At 45.4% G+C, this 20,765-nt stretch overlaps 1 protein-coding gene across 5 annotated transcripts in view; it reads right to left on the minus strand.

Moving 5' to 3' along the window:
- The window catches only part of TTC7A (tetratricopeptide repeat domain 7A), a 153,846-nt gene that overhangs the window by 128,175 nt on the left and 4,906 nt on the right, over window positions 1-20,765 (minus strand). The window contains exon 1 of one of the 5 annotated variants that reach the window (XM_077959628.1): window positions 2,505-3,055. The exons of 2 other annotated variants lie outside the window; for them this stretch is intronic. Coding sequence is in view for 2 of the 3 variants with exons in the window: in XM_015112295.3 (XP_014967781.3) it covers window positions 2,505-2,688 (184 nt within the window). In the remaining variant the exon portion in view is untranslated. Of the gene's footprint in view, window positions 1-2,504; window positions 3,056-20,765 lie in introns of those variants that run through there. 2 more of the 5 variants (XM_015112295.3, XM_028831692.2) reach the window with 2 other exon arrangements.

Here is a 20,765-nt window from a genome sequence, read left to right on the forward strand (position 1 = left end):
AAGTTGGTTGATGGATACATGGGACTCATTCTTTCATGTTCTTTAATGTTTTGAAAATTCTTCATAATAAAGTTGTTTTTTAATCACTCGGATGGGAACTTTGTTTTTATATGAACAAACCCCAGCACAGCAAGCAGGACTCTGGGGTTCCCCTGCTCCATCCTGACCAAATCTAGACCGGATGTGAGTGAGAAGACAGTAGCAAGCACCTTCCCCCTGTCTGGGTGGCAAGGAGCAACCTCAGACAGGAAAAGAGTACAGGGGCCTATTTTGCTGAAGCATCTACTGATCTTTCAGCCCCCCATATCAGAAAGAGTCCCCACAGCTCATCTTCCCCTTCTGCTCCCTAAATCTGCCTCTGGGAGCTACTTCTCATTTCTGTGGGAAATATCAGACACCGCTGGACCTCAAGGCCTCAGTAAAATGGGTTTCAACCCCCAGTCTCAGAACCTCTCCCAATTCTGTAACTGTGGAAGCTTCAGATCACTGACTCGTAAGAGTCAAACAGGCCAGGTGGGATGTGAAGAATCTCCCTTCAGGGATGCAGGGGAGTCTGCATCAAATCCCAAAAAAGAACAAGCTCTCAATCCCTTGAGTGATCAAGGAACCCTGTAGAGAAAGGACCAAAACAGCAGTCAATCCAAACAACGCTCTAAGCACGGGCTTTGGGAGGCATTTGTTTTTGTTCCTCATGTTTCTGTGTGTGCATATGCGTGTATGACTATATGTCCCAGTGTGAGTGCATGCTTTGTGATAGTGTATCTGGATTTAACAGTGGGAGAAAAATCATTCACAGACTCCAAAACTGGCAGGAGAGACCCCGCTGACCCTCCATGTCCTTCCTTATACTAGCCAGTTCCCACAGTGAAGCCAGCCCAGGGTCCACATCCCCAACTCTGACACTAAGAGACTTGATGGCAGAGACTCAGGCTTGAGTACAGGCTTTCCCACATACACATTATGTGACCTCTCCGGGCCTTGGTGTCCCTATGTCTAAAATGGGGACAATAACTCCTGCCCTCCTAATAGGGTTGTTCACAAGAATATAGAAAATAGAGAAAGTGGCCAGGCACAGTGGCTCATGCCTGTAATCCCAGCACTTTGGGAGGCCCAGGTGGGCGGAATGCTTCAGCCCAGGTGGAGATCAGCCTGGGCAACATGGCGAAACCCCGTCTCTACTAAAACTACAAAAATTAGCCCGGCATGGTAGCCAGCACCTGCAGTCCCAGCCACCTGGGAGGCCTCACTTGAACCCAGGAAGTCGAGGCTGCAGTGAGCTGAGATGGCACTACTACACTCCAGCCTGGGTAACAGAGAGACCCTGCTTCAAAAAAAAAAAACAAAAAACAAAAAAACCCAAAAGACAACAACAAAAAACCCACAAACAATTGCCCTCCAATCACTTTCTTGCCACTGTGGGAGCTCTTCAAGGACAGGGATTTTGTGCTGTACATCTTTGAGAGGTAATAGTGCAAGTGATTTAAAGGATGTACTCAAAACCTGGGCTCAAATCCTGGTTCCACAACTTACTGGTTAGCTGATCAAGTTACTTAGTTGCTCTGTGCCTCAGTTTCCTTATCTGTAAAGTGGGGCAAACAAGAGTACTTGCTTCACGGGGTTGATTAAAGGGCTCAGGACAGTGTCTGGCACACAGGAAGCACGAGATAAGTGTTGACTATTACTATTACTATCACGATCTGTCACTCTCAGAGCCTTCCACAGGCTGGGCAGTCTTTAAAAACTATATCTGTATTCATTTATTTCCTGCCTCCTTCCACAAAGCCTCCTAAGTGATTGTGCCCACAGAGAGGACTCAGGGAGGGTGAGGTGAAGGCCCCAGGAACAGGATCTGAGGTTAGAGGCTGCGGCGGGGTGTTCCCCGCTGCCACATCAGGGTGCTTTCCCGCCCCAGCACAAGAGCCCGGCCCAGCCAAACCAGCCCTACTGCTAAAGCCACCAACTGCCAGAGTTGGATGTGTCCCGAGATCGCCACAGATGAGAAAACTGAGGCTGGCCAAGCCTCTTCCCCATTTCTCCACCACCCCACCCTGGGGTTCGTCAAACCCTCGCCCCTGTCTGCTGCGGACAGAGCTCCGTTTTCAACTTTACTTGCAAGAACTATGAACAAAGACGAAACAGACACACTTCACCTGCTGGAGTTTAGGGACACCCCACCCTCGGACCGCGGTGGGGGGCAAGAGTCCAGCCAATGCACTGATCTCATAATGTGCAGATACCACCATTTCACGGTAGACAGAGTTAGCCACATTATCCTAAAGGACAGAGAGGAAAAGCCGTTTCTCTTCCCTCCAAGCCCCCAAACTACATGTGATTTTTCTCTCGCGGCAGAAGGACCTTCTTAACTACCCTGGCTGCTCCTAAGACCAGCACGGTGGGCGGGTGGACGCCCGTTGCCGGCCGAGGACGGTCTGGGCGCGCTTCCTGGAGGAGGCGGTGCGTTTCGCGCGCTAGCTGCCGGCGAGCCAGCCTCTTCCCTCACTCACCGGTGTCCGGAAAGGTGAACGCTGCGCTCGGGATGCCTCGCCTGTTACCTCCGCCGCCGGGCATGCTCAGCGACTGCAGCTGCCGGACCAGCTCCGGCATGCGGTCCCAGTGGCCCTCGGCGCGGCAGCGCTCCAGCTCGCTCTCCACCTTCAGGTGGGAGCCGTGCGCGCCCTTCGCAGCCATCTTCTCGCGGGCGCTGTCATGGAAGGTGCGGCCAAGAAGTGGAGACCCGGACGGGGGCGGCGTCCCGGCTGGGGCGCACTCGCGGGTGGGGTTGACGGGGGCGCAGACGGCAGCCGGGGCCCGGGCGGCAGCGGGGGCCCGGGCGGCGGAGGGCCGGCAGCAGCAGCACCCAGCGCACCGCCCGGCGCCTCCGGGCTGCGGCTCCGGCTGAGCTGCCCGGACGCGTACAGGAGCAACCTCCGCCTCTGCTGCAGCAGCTCCTGGCGCTGCCGCCGCCGCCGCCGCTGCAGCTGCTGCCACAGCCTCCGCCCCGGGCCCCGGCGCCGCCAGCTGCGGACCCGCCCCTGGCCGCGGCTCCACCCCCGCGGGGGCGTGGCGAGGCCTCGGCGAGCCCGGCTCGCTGGCTGCCAGCGCGGCCACAGCAGCCAGGCGCGCGACGGGCGCTCGCGGACTCCCCGGTACCCGCCCCCTGCCGCCGCCGCCGCCGCCGCGGAGTCCGAGCTCACTTTAATCCCGCGCGGAGCCCGGGCGCCTGGGGGCGCCTCGCTTCCCGCCCCCTCCCCATCCCATCGGAGCTCTTGGCCTGGGAGACCACCGCCCGACGACCTGGCTTTGTGTGGTAGCCCCGTCACCGCTGCTGCCCCCGACACGTCACAAAAATGGGGAGAGGCCGGCCGACGGGCCCCAACCCCGACGGCGAGCCTCCTGGGAGCTGGCCTGCTGCGCGAGGACCCAGGCCCGTTCCCAGGCCCGCGACTCTCTGGACGCCCCTCTGCTGAGAGCATTTGTATTTTCTTATTTTAGCGGAGTTCCTCTTTCCAACTTGACTTCCCTGACCCGTTGACCTGTCCTCTGTGGAATCTCAGTTGCCCTGGATTTCTTAAAGGCTTTAGGCTGTTTCACCAACTTGGTATTTATTTATTTCTTCATCCTGGTCTAAGACTGTGATCAAAGCTCTATGGAGCGCTTAGCAGGGTTTATCTCGGCGCCGTGGGGTGCCCAGAAGTTCACAGGACTACGGGGCGGGGCCCGCCGAGGTCCACCCTTGCGAGGAGACTTGTTACAGGGGCCCGGCCCCGCTGCCTCCGCAGCTCACAGACTAGTGCGGGAGAAGCCACAGCAAGATCTGAAACCAAAAATGCACTTGTGACATATTGTATGGTCGACTGAAGACCCAAAAGACAGCAGGGTCGGGGCAAACTTTTGAGCAGACTCCTAAGAGTTAGAAGGTGCTCTACATCCTCCCTCTGGAGTCTTCACCACTGCCCTAAGTGTTTTTGGACAACTGTAACCGAGGGAAGGTTTTTATGTCAAGCAGAACCCAGGCTCCTAGTGCAGAGGCTCCCATGTGGCCTTTCACATGAAGCCACACAGGGTGATTAGCTGAAGACAGTCTTCCTGTTCCCACTGACCCCCGACTCCACTGTGGAGGCCCTGCTCTCCGGGTTCTAAATGCAGCTCCAGTCCTTGTTTGGTGGGCAGGATTTCCTAACGGTGGGTGCTGCTCTGAGCACCTGGGGACTGTTCTCAACCGCCAGAGGCCAGGAGGTAGATGAAGGGAAGCTGAGGCTGCTCTGGCAGTTGGAATTTAGAGACAGTTTACTCAAGCAGCTTGTAAACTCCTGGCTTACTCCAGCCAACTCCTCAAGCTGGCTTTTTGTTACTCTTTGGCTGCCTTTGATGGTCACCAGAACCGGATTTCACTTGGAGAGAGAGGGTGAATTAGGGTGACCCGAGAACACACTGTGATTTGCCCCACGCCTGGCATTCCTGGGAGTCAGCCCTGAGGCAGGGAGTGAACAGCAGGGTTGATAAGAGGGAGGCGACCTTGGCAGAAATAAGACCTCCCTTCCTGTGTCTTTTTTCCTAGTCTTTTGCCAGCCCTGCCCCCAGGTTGTAGAGCACCTAGTGAACCAACTGTAGAGGGAATCACTGCTTGTTTCTTTGAGGGGGTCACCAACACTCATATATGTGTGGGCATAAAGGAGTGTGGGGAGGAACAGTCCTCATGGCTCACATTTATAATGAGCTGTTCCTCAACACACGCCTGACCTCTGCACAGCTATTTTTCCAGTAGGGACAAAACCCCAGCCCTCTGATGACCAACATTTCTCAGGGGTGTAAAAAACTAGGAACAAGAACCCCCCTCGGCCTCCCAAAGTGCTAGGATTACAGGCTTGAGGCACTGTGCCCAGCCAGTTTTATTCCTTTTCTAGTGCCTTGTTTTAAAGGCTATTGTACAATTTTGGGTAGGGATTTAGATGGGTCAGTCTGAACCTTGATGGGTTTAGCTCCTGTAGAATATCAGTAAAATTTTTATTTTATTTTACTATTATTTTTAATTTATTATTTTGTTTGTAGAGATGGGATCTTTCTGTGTTGCCCAGGCTGGTCTTAAACTCCCAGCCTCAAGCGGTCCTCCCACTCTGGCCTCCCAAAGTGCTTTTCTTTTTTTTTTTTTGAGACGGACTCTTGCTCTGTTGCCCAGGCTGGAGTGCAGTGGCACGATCTCAGCTCACCACAACCTCCGCCTCCCAGGTTCAAGCAATTCTCCTGCCTCAGCCTCCCGAGTAGCTGGGTCTACAGGCGTGCACCACTATGCTCAGCTAATTTTTGTATTTTTAGTACAGACAGGGTTTCACTATGTTGGCCAGGTGGTCTCGAACTCCTGACCTCATGATCTGCCTGCCTTGGCCTCCCAAAATGCTGGAATTATAGGCATGAGCCACCCCGCCCAGCCTACAAAGTGCTTTGATTGCAGGTATGAACCACCCACCACACAGGGCCAGTAGAATTTTTTGACTGTAAGAGAGCTTCAACTTAATGTTTGATTTACACACCAAAGTACTGATAAATCAATATCCAAATTGGCTATGACCTTATTATGGACAGGAAGGGCCTCAGGGACTAGAAGGAAAAAACCCTCAGGAGAGCATGTCGTGTGGCAACTCCATTCACATAATGAATCCCTCTCTATTAAGTTATTATAGTGTCACAAAGTAGAAGAGAATGCCCCTCAGTTGAAGGTCCGAGGCACGGTTTTAGGCTGTGGCCTAGGGAAGTTGTGTTGAGGATGATTAGATAGGCGTATGACCTAAGAAGTGTATTGATATTAAGGGAAAAAAGGTATAATAGTGATCAAGTTTAAGATTGATATTTTGTGCCTATATCCATCAAGTTTGTAAGTTGTCCTTTATGTTTTAGAGAAATGTTTCCTTATGGGTTTAAAGGCAGAATGGGAAATTGAACACCTTCATCGGTGACTTGATTTTTGCTTTTAGTTTCTTAATTCTAGGGTTCTTTCAAAATGTTCAAGGAGGTTTTGGCGATCTGGCCATGGGGCTATTTCCCATTCTAGTTTTTGTTTGCATAATAAATCCCCTATTTCTGGTTTAAGGCCATTCATAAAAAGAGAAAAGAATCCCATCACATCCGCTTCAAGATCTACTCCAGAATTCTGCCACTAGATAGTAAAGGACCTAGCCCTGAAGTCTCCATCAGACTTCTCTCTTTTACATATATACATATGTATTTTTCTTCAGTCCATGACCTGCTGAACAGACTTCTCTCTTGACAAAGAATTAATTAAAGCACATTTTGGTTTCACAGGGAAGACTGAGGATAGCCTCCAAAAGACCTTGACTAACATTCACAGCTTCCCCAAACCCCTTCAGCCTCCTATGCAATCCATGGTCTTTGAAATCACCATTGGGCCAGGCATGGCAGCTCGTGCCTATAATGCTAACACTTTGGGAGAAGGAGGCGGGAAAATCACTTGAGCCCAGGAGTTCAAGACCAGCCTGGGCAATCTAGTGAGACCCTGTCTCTACAAAATAAATAAGAAATAATCATTGGGGGGTTTTCCATTCTGACTTTTTCATCGAATGTTTTGCATCTGAGGCTCCAACTGGCATATAAATGAATTGCTATAAATCTGGCTGCTCTGGATTATATGTTCCTAAAACAATTCGAAGTCCCATTTAGGCCTTTGTACAAGGGCTTTCAGCTAAAAATGAAAACAGGGCTTAAAATCCCCCATAGAGTTTTATTTATTTATTTATTTTTTCTATTCTGAAGTTAAGTGAGCTTTGGGGTATTTAGCCAGCCAAGAGGAAAGGGCCCGAGGTAGAGAATAGGGCAGAGATGGAGGAGCATAGGGTAGGGGAAAAGAAATAGGTCTCAGCTGTGATATTGGGGCAGGGGAGGTCTAAAAGATAGTTTTAAGTAGTTCAGCTTTTATTTTACTTTGGCCAAGAAATCTGTTAAGGAAGTAATTTTTGGGGCTGGGTGTGGTGGCTCACTCCTGTAATCCTAGCACTTTGGGAGGCCGAAGTGGGCAGATCACTTGAGCTCAGGAGTTCAAGACCAGCCTGGGCAATATGGCAAAACCCCATCTCTACAAAAAATACAAAAATTAGCCTGGCATGGTGGGCAGGTGCCTGTGGTCCCAGCTACTTGAGGGGCTGAGGTGGGAGGATCGCTTGAGCCCAGGAGGCAGAGGTTGCAGTGAGCTGAGATCGTGCCACTGCACTCCAGCCTGGGTGACAGAGAGCCTATCTCAAAAAAAAAAAAAAAAGAATTTTGGAATCCTGTTTCTTTTGTATGCTTGCTCATGCTAATGAAAAAAATGAAGACCATTGGATGTTTAGAATTGTGTTCACTTTGCAATCTAAAGTGAATACTTTTGTTCATATCAGAAATTCCTCATACTGGCTACTGCAATTCTAAATTATCTTTGGGGAAATGGTGATGCTATCTAGACAAGTAAGTGTACACATTTGGGTGACAGCATAAATACATGCAAGAAGCAGAAGTCTGGCCTAAGGAAGCCATAGACAGGTTGATACTGAGACAGACCCATGAGAGTCTGCGAATGGTGAGCTGACAGTTGCTTGTGTATCCTGTGGCTCAGGACTCCCCAGCCTCATAGCTAGACCTTTTCCAACTGTAACCCTGATGAATTTACAGTTCCCAGCAGACAGAGGGTCCAGCGAGATTGTCCTGAACCAAACTCTTAAAGACAAAATAAGACACGTCTGAGAAAAGTTCTCATAAAGTTTTGATCAGAGACAAAATTTGTCCCTGGGCCAGCTAAGGGACAGACTTACTGAGACCTACACTTGTCCTCTTCATTAAAAACTTTCCTCTTACAGATGCACAACAAAAAAATGACAAGGATGAACACAGACAAGTAGTAGCGTTGTTAGTAATAAGGCAGATATCCACCAAGGAGAAAATATTTTCAAATATGGTCAGATAATCAAAGGGTTCTTTATTGGTAGAAGAGAAAACAGGCTCAGTATTTGGGAAGCTAAATAAGCAGATATATTTATTTCTTATTATTTTTTATGTTTTTAGAGACAGGGTCTTGCTCTGTCACCTGGGCTGGAGTGCTGTGGTGCAATTATAGCTCACTGCAGCCTTCAACTCCTGGGCTCAAGCCATCCTCCAGTCTCAGCCTCCCAAGTAGCTGGGACTACAGGCACACATCACCACCCCCAGCTATGTTTTCTAATTTTTTTAGAGACTGAATCTTGCTATGTTGCCCAGGCTGGTCTCAAAACTCCTGGCCACTAGCAATCCTCCCACCTCGGCCTCCCTAGTCTCTAGGATTATAGGTGTGAGCCATCACACCTAAGAGAAATATTAAAAAAAGAAATTGGAGCTTGGGTCCAATGCAAGACTTGCATCTCTCATTGTTTCAGTCTGAAAGAACTCCAAGCAGGAAGCTTAAGAGTCTCAGAGGATCACCCTATTTCTGAGTCAGGGGTCTTGGACTGCAGTGTTGAGGAGGTCTCAGTTGGATCACTGCAGGCCTCAATAATTGAATGCTGGCTCCTAAAAGTACCATCAAGACAATTTTTATGATAACACAAAGCTTAGCTTGTTCTCATGGCAGGAAGGGAGAACACTACCCTGACAGAGTCATAGCAATATCTGGAATAGGGAAAGCAAAGTTGGAATAGTTATAAAGTATTGAGGTCTGTTTTATTTTTTTATTTTTATTTTTTTGCTTAAGCTCAGTGGCAAGAAAGGAGTTTATTTTAAAGCAGCTCTTCCAATGACAGGACTTGATTAGGACTGGGCAAGGATCATGATACAATAGTATCATAGCTCACTGTAGCCATGAACTTCTGGGCTCAGGATGAAGGAGTGTGGGGAGGAACAGTCCTCATGGCTCACATTTGTAATGAGCTGTTCCTGAACACACGCCTGACCACTTCACAGCTCTTTTCCAGCAGAGACAATACTTCAGCCTTCTAGTGACCAATGCTTCTCAGGGGTGTTGGTCTAGTAATCAAAGGCCTTAAAGAGCAGTAGTCTTAGGGCCAAGCATGGTGGCTCACGCCTGTACTCCCAGAACTTTGGGAGGCCAAGGCAGACAGATCATGAGGTCAAGAGATTGAGACCATCCTGACCAACATGGTGAAACCCTGTCTCTACTAAAAATACAGAAATTAGCTGGACATGGTGGTGCACACCTGTAGTTCCAGCTACTCGGGAGGCTGAGGCAAGAGAATTGGTTGAACCAAGGAGGCAGAGGTTACAGTGAGCCGAGATGGTGCCACTGCACTCCAGCCTGGCGACAGAGTGAGACTCAGTCTCAAAAAAAAGAGCAGTAGTCTTCATACCTTGTTCCAGGATTGGGATTGTTGGGACAGGGCAAAGTGATGGTTTTGAAGTGAGGGTTTTTTTGTTTTTGTTTTTGAGACGGAGTCTCCCTCTGTCATCCAGGCTCACTGCAACCTATGAGGGGAGGGTTTTTTAAGTGTTTTAGAGAATAAAAAGCAGTTTGAGTCTATCTATTGAAAAGTCACAGGCCGGGAAAGGTGGCTCACGCCTGTAATCTCAGCAATTTGGGAGGTTAAGGTGGTTGGATCACTTGAGGTCAGGAGTTCGAAATCAGCCAGTTCAAGACCAGCCTGGCCAACATGGCAAAACCCCATCACTACAAAAAACACAAAAATTAGCTGGGTGTGGTGGCATGCATCTATAATACCAGCAATTCAGGTGGCTGATGCACAAGAATCGCTTGAACCCAGAAGGCAGAGGTTACAGTGAGCTAAGATTGTGCCACTGCACTCTAGCCTGAGCAACAGAACAAGACTGTCTCAAAAACAAAAGTCATCGAGTTCATTTAAATGGTTTCTTCTGAAAACTTCTGCAAAAAACAATGAAGTTATTTACAACTTTTATCATCCTGGGTAAGAGTTTCCTGCATAGTAATATCATGTCAATGTCAACAGTACCCTGGGTATAGATGGTTTCTGTTCTTCCTGTGTACTGACTTAAAAATTTACTTTGGATGATTATTATGACATTCTCCTCCCCTTCATCAAATCATTCTTATACTAGTTGCCACAGTGGCTGTGAATAGTTGGGCTGGAGGTCACAAAGTGCCCCCAGCCATCAGACGTAGAGCACCAAGTCTAATGAGATGTCCTTCCCACCTTCTACTCTGGCCTCTTCTTTCATAGTTACCATGTGGGGTCCCCCAGAGCCCTGTGTTCCCAGCACATGCTAGATTTCTGACCAGTGCTCTGCCTTTTATGACACTTCACCTTGCTGTCACCCTAGAAATCCTAAATTTAAATATGAATTAAACATTTGCTTCATGATCAACAGTCATTTCAGCCACTCAGATCATCAGTATATGTGATGTAGAGCACAATGACAACTGCCTTCCCAATTTTATGTAGTCATGTGCATGGCCCAGGATCCTTACATTCAGAAATCAACTTTTACTCATTACCATGATCATTGGCTCAGAGCGTATCTTGCCCATGTTATCTTATGTCTTACTTAATTTCAACACTGAACCAGCCCTCCCAGAATGTTGACATTAAAACTCTGACAGGAGCTCGCTATATGGTCTTTTCCTTTGACAGCTGCCTGAAAAACTACATGTAATCATTACGCTAAGAGATGAAGTCCTACAAAGGCAAGCTTCAAAATCATGAATTCTTTGTGCTGGCACATAGTAGGCACTCAGTAATTATGTTATATTAATTTTAGAATCTCAGAGTGTTGAAGATTTTCCCACACTTGGAAGACAAGAGCTTTGGGGTGTTTTTTATCCCCAGCCACTCACTTCATGATTGAGATACCAGTATCTCTCCACGCACTGCCCTCCCTCCCACCATCCCAGTCCCTTCTGTTCCTCAGGGTCCCAGGTGACTCCTGTTTCTCGTTAGTGGCTTCTGTGTCATTTTGCAAGACTGCTACAATGGGCCCCTCTCCAGAGCAGGAGCCCATGATTTCTCCATCTTGCCCAGTGCTGGTTCTCTGCCCAGCTACTGCCATCCTGAGGGAAAGAAGCCACCCCAACCTGCAAGGGCTCAGAGCCTTTTCAGCGCAGCTTGGCTGGTCTGGTTTTATGTCCCACCACGCCTAAGGCTAGCCTTGAGTGTCTAGCCACTCAGAGATTACAGCGGTTTTGAGCCTTAAAACACAGCTTTGCTCCATCTGTTTTTTTTTTTTGTTTTTTTTTTTTTGTTTTTTTTTTGAGATGGAGTCTCACTCTGTTGCCCAGGCTGGAGTGCAGTGGCACGATCTGTGCTCACTGCAACCTCTGCCTCCCAGGTTCAAGCGATCTTCCTGCCTCAGCTGCTTGAGTAGCTGGGACTACAATCATGCACCACCACGCTTGGCTAATTTTTGTATTTTTAGCAGAGATGGGGTTTCACCTTGTTGGCCAAACTGGTCTCCAACGCCTAACCTCAGTGATCCACCCGTCTCGGCCTCCCAAAATGCTGAGACTATAGGCCTGAGCCACTGCACCTGGCCTCCACCTGCTTCTAAATTAATCTGTCTTTCTCTTTCTTTTCTTCCTCTTTTTCTTCTCTTTTACAAACATTTTTGTTGTAAAAAATAACACAAAGGAAAGTGCATACATGTAATTATTATACAGCAAACTCTTATTAACCATCAACTAGGGTCAATAAATAAGGTTTCAGGTTGGGCACAATGGCTCATGCCTGTAATCCCAGCACTTTGGGAGGCCAAGGTGCGAGGATCATATGAGGTCAAGAGTTTGAGACCAGCCTGGTCAACATGGTGAAACCCCATCTCTACTAAAGATACAAAAATTAGCCAAGTGTGGTGGGGGCACCTGTAATCCCAGCTACTTGGGAGGCTGAGGCACAGGAATTGCTGGAACCCAGGAGGCAGAGGTTGCAGTGAGTAGAGACCCCGCCACTGCACTCCAGCCTGGGTGACAGAGCAAGACTCTGTCTCAAAAAAAAGAATCCCAGAAGCCCTACATTGCTTTCTGATATCTTTTCTCAGATTTAGGAAGTTTTTTCTATTCCTAGTTTGGTAAAGGTTTTTAAAAAACATCATGATTGAAATTGAATTTTACGAATACTTTTTTGCACTTACTGAGATTGTCATATGATTTTCTCACTTAGATCTATTAACATGGTGAAATACTTTGATTTTCAAAGGTTAAACCATCCTCACATTTCTGGAATCAACTTAGTTGTATTAATTTCCTATTGCTTCTGTAACAAATTAGCACACATTTAAATGGCTTTAAACAACATGTATTCATTATCTTAAAATTCCTGAGGTCAGAAGTTCAAAGTGGGTCTTATGAACTAAATCAAGGAGTTGGCAGAGCTGCATTTCTTCTCAAATCTACTACTGATAATTTGTCAGGGATTTAACAATTTTATTGATTTTTTTTTTCTCTGTTTTTGTTTGTTTTTACCCCAAAGAACCAGTTGGCCTCTAGAAACATGAATAGAGAAGATCAGTTCTAGAGGCCAACTGCATTCCTTGGCTGGTAGCCCCTTTCTACATCTTCAAAGCTCATCACTCCAACCTCTGCTTCCAAGGGCACCTCTACTCTCTGACTCTGACCCTCCTGTTTCCTTCTTAGAAAGACTCTTGTGATTATACTGGGCTCATGGAGATCATCCAAGATAATCTCCCCATCTCAAGGTCCTCAATTTAATCACTCTGCAAAGTCCTTTTTGCCATGTAAAATAACATTCGGTCTGGGCATAGTGGCTCATGGCTGTAAAACCAGCACTTTCAGAAGCTGAGGCGAGAGGATCGCTTGAGACCAGGAGTTCGAGACTAGCCTGGGCAATATAGCCAGACCCTGTCTCTATTTAAAAGAAATTATTTTTAATTAGCTAGGCATGATGGTATATGCCTATAACCCAGCTGCAGCTGAAAGCTGCAGTGAGCCATGATTGCACCACTGCACTCCTAAATAAATAAAATTCATAGATTTCAGGGATTAGGACATAAACATCTTTGGGGGCCATTATTCTGTCTACCACGTTGATCAATATGTATTTTCCTTTTTATATACTGTTTGATTTCAATTGCTAATAAAATGTTTTGTTTAGAATTTTAGTACCCATGTTCATGAGATACGGCTAAATTTTCTCATCTGGAACTGTCTTCATTGGCTTTTGGTCATCAAAATTATGATAGCTTTGTAAATGAATCGGAGAGTATATATATATTTTTTTCTTTTCTCCAAAGAGTTTGTATAACACATTATTTTTCCACTTAGCTATTTATGGGAAGGTTTAAAAAATACTGATTGGATTTCTTTTAAAATTATAGGACTTCAGGCCAGGTGCAGCGGCTCACGCCTGTAATCGCAGCACTTTGGGAGGCCAAGGCGGGCGGATCACCTGAGGTCAGTAGTTCGAGACCAGCCTGGTCAACAGGGTGAAACCCTGTCTCTACTAAATATACAAAAATTAGCTGGACGTGGTTGCAGGCGCCTGTAATCCCAGCTACTAGGGAGGCTGAGGCAGGACAATCGCTTGAACCTGGGAGGCAGAGGTTGCAGTGAGCCGAGATCGCGCCATTGCACTCCAGCCTGGGGTACAAGAGCAAGAATTTGTCTCAAAAATAAATAAATAAATAAAAATTATAGGACTTCAAATTTCCATTTCTTCTTTGGTCAATTTTTGGTAAGTTTTTTTTTTCCCCCCCCTAGGAATACATTCCATCTAGCGTTTTACGTTTTAGGCATGAAGTTAACTATAAAAGCTGCTTATCTTTTAAATGTTTGTAGAATTTATAGTGCTATTTGAATTTTCATTACTGGCATTCGTATTATTTGTGCATTATCTCTTTTTAAAATTTTTCTTGGTAATTTTCCAGGGATTTATAAATTTTATTACTTTTTTAAAAACAACCAGTTTTTGTTTATAACGATCCTCTCTATTACATGTTGCTTTCCACTTCATTAATTTTGTTATCTTTATTTTTTCATTCATCTTATTGTATTCAAGTTTCTTCTATACTTATATAACAGTAGGGAAAGGTTCTAGAGGCACCCAGCCTAGAAGCGTTTTTTTGTTTTGTTTTTTTCTTTTTTTGAGACAGTGTCTCACTCTGTTGCCCCAGGCTGGGGTACATAGTAAAAAAAAACTCCCCCCAAAATCTCATAGCTTTCACCAACTTAGTTTATTTCTCACTCATGCCACCTATTCCACCCAGCTTAGCTGAGTTTTTCTCCACATTTTCACTATGGGGCTCAAGCTAGCAAAGCAGCCACTGTCTAAAACATTGACAATTATTATGGCAGAAGGAAAAGAGATGATATGGTGAACCGTATGTTGATTCTTAAAACTTCTGTCTAGGTGTGACACAACATTTCTGTACATATTCCACTGACCAGAGGAAGAAATATGACTCAGCCTAATACCAATGCCCAGAGATGGGCAGTGAATCTTTGTGAATAATAATATAGTATCCCATATCTTATTTTTCTAGCTTTTTGCAATTCAATCTCAGCTCATTTTCAGTCTTTATTTTTAAGATATATGCATTTAAGATATACATTTCTGTGTTAGCTGTACCCCATAAGCACTGATACACAGAAATTTTGTTAACATTCAGTTCAAAAATTTTTTACATTTCCTTTATGATATCTTATTTGACCTACGTGTTATTTAGAAGGGCTATTTATTTATTTATGTATGTATTTTGAGACAGGGTCTTGCTCTGTCGCCCAGGCTGGAGTGCAGCTGCGCTATCATAGCTCACTGCAGCCCCAAACTTCTGGGCTCAAGCAATCCTGCCTCAGCCTCCCAAGTAGCTAGGACTACAGCTGTGTATCACCACACCCAGGTAGTTTTTAAATTTTTCCTATAGAGATGGGGTCTGGCTCTGTTGACCAGGCTGTCTCAGAACTCTGGGCCTCAAGCAGTCTTCCTACCTTAGCTTCACAGAGTGCTAGGATTACATGCATAAGCCACTGCACAAAGTCTAGAATTGTTTTTTTGTTTTGTTTTTTTTCTTTTTTTGAGACAGAGTCTCACTCTGTTGCCCCAGGCTGGGGTGCAGTGGTGCGATCTTGGCTCACTCCAACAGAGAAGTCAGTGAGGTCTTACTTGCATGTAGTTGAAGTCACAGGAGGAGAGGAGAGAATGAGCAAAGACAGTAGTTGAAGAGATAATATCTAAAATTTTCCAGAATCAATGAAAGATTACAAGTTCGGGATCACAAGAGGTTGAGGCTGCAGTGAGCTGTGATTGCACCACTGCACTCCAGCCTGGGTAATGTTGTCAGACTCTGTTTCAAAAGAAAAAATAAAAAAGTCCAAGGTTTGAAATCATGTAAGTTTATTCACTGGTATAATGCAGTTACACCGGGGGTAAGGGGAGCAGGGAGCTTTAAAAGCCACATTTATTTTGAAATTAAAAAACACTTCTAGTCATGCCTGCAATCCCAGCACTTTGGGAGGTTGAGGTGGGTGGATCACCTGAGGTCAGGAGTTCGAGACCAGCCTGGCCAACATGGCAAAACCCTGTCTCTACTAAAATACAAAAATACAAGAATTAGCCAGGCATGGTGGCAGGTGCCTGTAATCTCAGCTACTCAGTAGGGTGAGGTGGGAGAACCGCTTGAACCTGGGAGGCGGAGGTTGCAGTGAGCTGAGATCGCGCCACTGCACTCCAGCCTGGGGGACAAGCGCGAGACTTTGTCTCAACAACAACAAAAAGGAATCTTGTGGAACACATGATTCCTATGCTGAACACATAGGAAGTATGGGTTGTATCCACAAAAGCCACTTTATTTTTATCTTCCATTGACTTTTAATTCCTTTCAATGGGGGTTAACATGGTCTTTCCCTAGCTAGAATCAATTATTAATGTTGCTTAGGGAAAAATATAAAATAAACATAGGTTTTTTGGGGGGAGGTGGCAGGGGAGAAGTCAGCTTAGGAACTGGTTTGTGAATTGCCTTTTCACATCAAATGAGTCAGTTGATACAGTCAGGTTAATTTATTCTGACCAGGCATGTATCAACATTTTATTGATTGATTGATTGATTGATTGAGCCAGAGTCTCGCTTTGTTGCCCAGGCTGGAGTGCAGTGGTGTGATCTTGGCTCACTGCAACCTCCGCCTCCCAGGTTCAATAGATTCTCCCACCTCAGCCTCCCAAGTAGCTGGGATTACAAGCGCCCGCCACCACGCCTGGCTAATTTTTGTATTTTTAGTAGAGATGGGGTTTCACCATACTGGCCAGGCTAGTCTCGAATTCCTGACCTTAAGTGATCCACCTGCCTTAGCCTCCCAAAGTGCTGGTATTATAGGCATGAGCCACTGCACCCGGCTCAACATATTGTTAAAAAAAACACAAGTGGCTATGGTGGTGCATGCTGGTAGTCCCAGCTACTCAGGACGCTGAGGTGGGAAGATCGCTTAAGCCCAGAAATTCAAATCTAGTCTGGGGAACATAGCGAGACAACCCCCATCACTGAAATAAATTAAACAAATAAATAAATAAATAAATAAATAAATAAATAAATAACAAGTACAGTGCAATGAATAGATCTGTATTATAGAAAAATACTGAAAGCTGAATGGCAGCAGCCCACATCCCTAAAGGCCAATTTGTTGAAGGATTAGTTAGTTCAATATCCAAGCTACCCCATTTGCCAAATATATGATTTACCAAAAACTAAGAGTACTCTTGAAATTTCTAATGAAGGCTGTGGCATGGTGGCTCACGCTCATAATCCTAGGACTTTGGGAGGCCAAGGAAGGCAGATTGCTTGAGCCCAGAGCTCGAGACCAGCGTGGCCACCATGGTGAAACCTTGTCTCTACAAAAAATACAAAAATTAGCCAGGCGTGGTAGCAGTGTGCCTGTAGTCCCAGCTATTCCAGGGCCTGAGGCAGGAGGAATGCTTGAGCCCAGGAGGTTGAGGCCACAGTGCGTTAAGATCATACCACTGCGCTCCAGCCAGGGTGACAGAGTGAGACCCTATCTTGAGGAAAAAAAAAAAAAAAGAAAGAAAGAAAATATCCAATGAATAGTAAGGTACTCTTATGAATATCACATGGAATATTTTTATTCAAGGTTTTCCTCAAGTTTTCTTCTCATATTCTATTAAAAACACTCATGCTCAATATATTTTATAATTTTTCTTTAGAATATTATTATACGCACATACAAAATATAAATTCTTCACAAATATGATTATATTCCACAAATGTAAAACCCAAGCTTTCAGTTAATTGGAGAGCTAAGCTCACAAGAAAGTAGGGAAAATTCTCAATATTCAAAAAATTAAGAAGGAGTTAACTTAGTGGAGAGAAGGGAAGAGTGTTGATGAACTGATACTAAAGCTTCCCTGGGGGGTTTACAGTTTTACTGGTTTACAGGGACTCTGAGGGTTTTTTTTGGTTCCTTTAGTTGGGTTTTTTTTTTTAAAGAGACAGGATCTCATTCTGTCACCCAGGCTGGAGTGCAGTGGCAGGATCATAGCTCACTGCAGCCTTGACTTCCTGGGCCCAGGCGATCCTCTCATCTCTTCCTCCTGGGTAGCTGGGACTACAGGCCCACACCACCACGCCTGACTATTTTTCTAAAAATTTTCTATAGGCTGGGGGTGGTGGCTCATGCCTATAATCCCAGCACTTTGGGAGGCTGAGGCGGGTGGATCACCTGAGGTCAGGAGTTTGAGGCCAGCCTGGCCAACAAGGTGAAACCCCGTCTCTACTAAAAATACAAAAAAAATTAGCCGGGCGCGGTGGCAGCCACCTGCAATCCCAGCTACTCTGGAGGCTGAGGCAGGAGAATCGCTTGAACTTAGGAGGCGGAGGTTGCAGTGAGCTAAGATCGCGCCACTGCACTCCAGCCTGGGGGACAAGAGTGAGACTTTGTCTCAAAAAAAAAAGTTTTTCTATAGAGACAGGGTTGTCCTATGTTGCGCAGGCTGGTCTCAAACTCCTGGACTCAAGCGATTCTCCGGTCTCGGCCTCCCAAGGTGTTAGGATTATAGGCATGAGCCACCACACCTGGCCAACTCTGAGTTTTAATGGAGACTGCAACAAGAGAAGAAATTTGGGGTTAAAAAGAGTAAAGAGACAGATCTGATACTTTCATATATGACTAGGACTCTCCAAGGCCTAGACCTTCTGTGATATCGTGAAATATATATTTGGTCTTTGACCCTGTTTTCTAGCATACAACTCCTACAATCCTTAAGAGACTCCGCGGTGATGTCTTGTAAGCTAATGGTTGACTGATGGCTGGCAGACCCCAGGTAACTTCAGAACAGCAGCTCTTTACTGGAAAGACCAAGGTGTGATCAGAAGGTTGGGACTCTCAGCCCCACCTCCAACCCCCAGGGAGGAGAGAGGGGCTGAAGGTTAAGTTGATCACCAATGACTAATGGCTTAGTCAATCGTGCCTATGTAATAAAGCCTCCATAAAACCCCAAAAGAACAGGGTTTGGAGAGCTTCCAGAGAGCTGAACACATGGAGGCTGACAGGAAGATGAATGAGAAGACATTCATGGGCTGGGAGGGTGGTGCATTCCAACTCCATGGGGACAGAAGCACCTGTGCTCAGGACCCTTCCAGACCTCACCCAATGTATCTCTTCATCTGGCTGTTTATTTGTTTTCTTTAAAATAGCCTTTGTAATAAACTGTAATAAAGAGGGAGTCTTGGGAACCCCATCTAGAAGCTGTTCGGTCAGATGTTTTAGGGGCCTTGGACTTGTGACTGGTGGTAAGGAGGGGGCTGTTTTATAAAACTGAACCCTCACCCAGCGGTTTCTGAGGCTATCTCTAGGTAGATGGCATCAGAACTGAATTGAATTGGAGGCCCCCCAGCTGGTGTCTGCTGCAGAATTGATGTGCTTGCTCCAGTGTGGGAAGAGCCTCCCGCCTCTCCCCACATTTTGGTAGAGATGTCTTCCTTGTTTTTTGTTGCTGAGTGAGAGAAACTCTGAGTGGTTTCTACCTCTCACAACTTTAGGGATTGAAGTACCTATGAACCAGAAACAAAACTTGCAGAGATGCACAGAGAAACACAGTAAAGCTGTATGTCTTGGCCTAGCCGCTTGACTGGGAAAAATAAAAATTTCCCCTGAGCATTTATAATTACACTCTGCCCGCACTCAGGTCTGGAGTTTAGTCTAATACTACCTATATAAACCAGGGACCCACAAGTTAAAAAAATAACTAAAAATGTATAGCAGGCAGATAGAAGCTAACATCAAATCTCTTTGAGGAAACACAGCCTTAACCCAGGCCACACAGGACTCCCATAAACAAAGCCCCACTAAAAATGAACTCATCAAAAATTATAAAAATGCTCAAGGAAATAATCCACCATGAGTAATTGCTGAGAAATTCTGAGGAGGAAATGGTATAGGCCTAATGCAACATTATAGTATCAGCCTGGCACCAATACTCCACGGTTAAAATCTCCAGGTCATCAGAATCTATGTAAGTAACTAAAGTTGTTGTTTGATGACCCTGGCCAGCCTGCTCAAGGGCACACTTCACACACTAGACTCTTTGCTGGATGCCAGCTAATCAGCTTTCCTCCACTCAAATATAAAACCAAAAAAACCCAAAAACTTATTGTTCCCAGAATGTCTTTAGTTTTTTATTGTTATTTCTCTCTCTTGTTTCTTACAGGGGCCCTCACCCACTGACTAGTGTGGGTCGGCTGCACAGCAGGAGGTAAGCACTGGGTGGGCCAGCGGGCATTACCGCTTGAGCTCTGCCTCCTGTCAGTGTCAGATCAGCGGTGGCAGCATGAGATTCTTACAGGAACGCAAACCCTACTGTGAAGTGTGCATGTGAGGGATCTAGGTTGCACACTCCTTATGAGAATCTAACCAATGCCTGATGATCTGAGGTGGAACAGTTTCATCTTGAAACCACTGTCCCTTTCCCTACCACTTCCATGGAAAAATTGTCTTCCATGAAACCGGTCCCTGGTGCCAAAAAGTTGGGGATTGCTGTCTTATAAATCCTTTTTTTTGTTTATATAGTTTAATGGCTATTTTCTTTAAAGTGAGCATATCATTTGCATGAAGATAACTATTGTCTTTGAGTTATGCTTTGACAAGAGACAAGAGTAGACACTATTGCAGGACTAGAGCATAAGAACTTCAGAGAAGAGAATGACTAGACTATGAAGAGAAAGTATCCTTCAAATAACTAAATTAGACTTGCCCCTGAGTATTTCATGTTCTGGGATGCTATTATAATGGTATTTTAAGCATTTCCATTTCTACTTGCTCATTGCTAATATATAGAAATACCATTAATTGTATATTGTGTCCTGTGACATTGCTAAATCAATAGCTCTAGTAGCTTTTTTCTACGTTATTTAGGATTTTCTATGTGCATGATCATATTATCTGTGAATAAACATAGTTTTACTTTTTCTTCTTAGTCTGTATGCCTTTTACATCTTGTTCTCTAATGGCTCAAAGCTCTAGTATAATGAATATACTAAAGCACTTTCAATAGTGTTGAAGGTGGACATCCTTGCTTTGTTTCTGATATAAGGGAAAAGCATTCAGTCTTCCACTCTAAGAATATTAACTGTGGGTTTTTAACAGGTGCCCTGTCAGGCTGAGAGAGTATCCCTCTATTCCCAGTTTGCTGAAAGGTTTTTTTTTTTTTTTTTTAAATCATGAATAGGGATTAAATTTTGTCAGATGCCTTTTTAAAATTATCATATAGTTTTTCTTATGATCATATATTTCTTTAAGTACCGAAGGAAAAGAACTCTGAAGTTTTGTAGACAGCCACATTTTCATTTTAATGTGAGAGTAATACAGA

This window comes from Macaca mulatta, chromosome 13, assembly GCF_049350105.2.
Source record: "Macaca mulatta isolate MMU2019108-1 chromosome 13, T2T-MMU8v2.0, whole genome shotgun sequence".
In the NCBI taxonomy this organism is placed as follows: Eukaryota; Metazoa; Chordata; class Mammalia; order Primates; family Cercopithecidae; genus Macaca; species Macaca mulatta.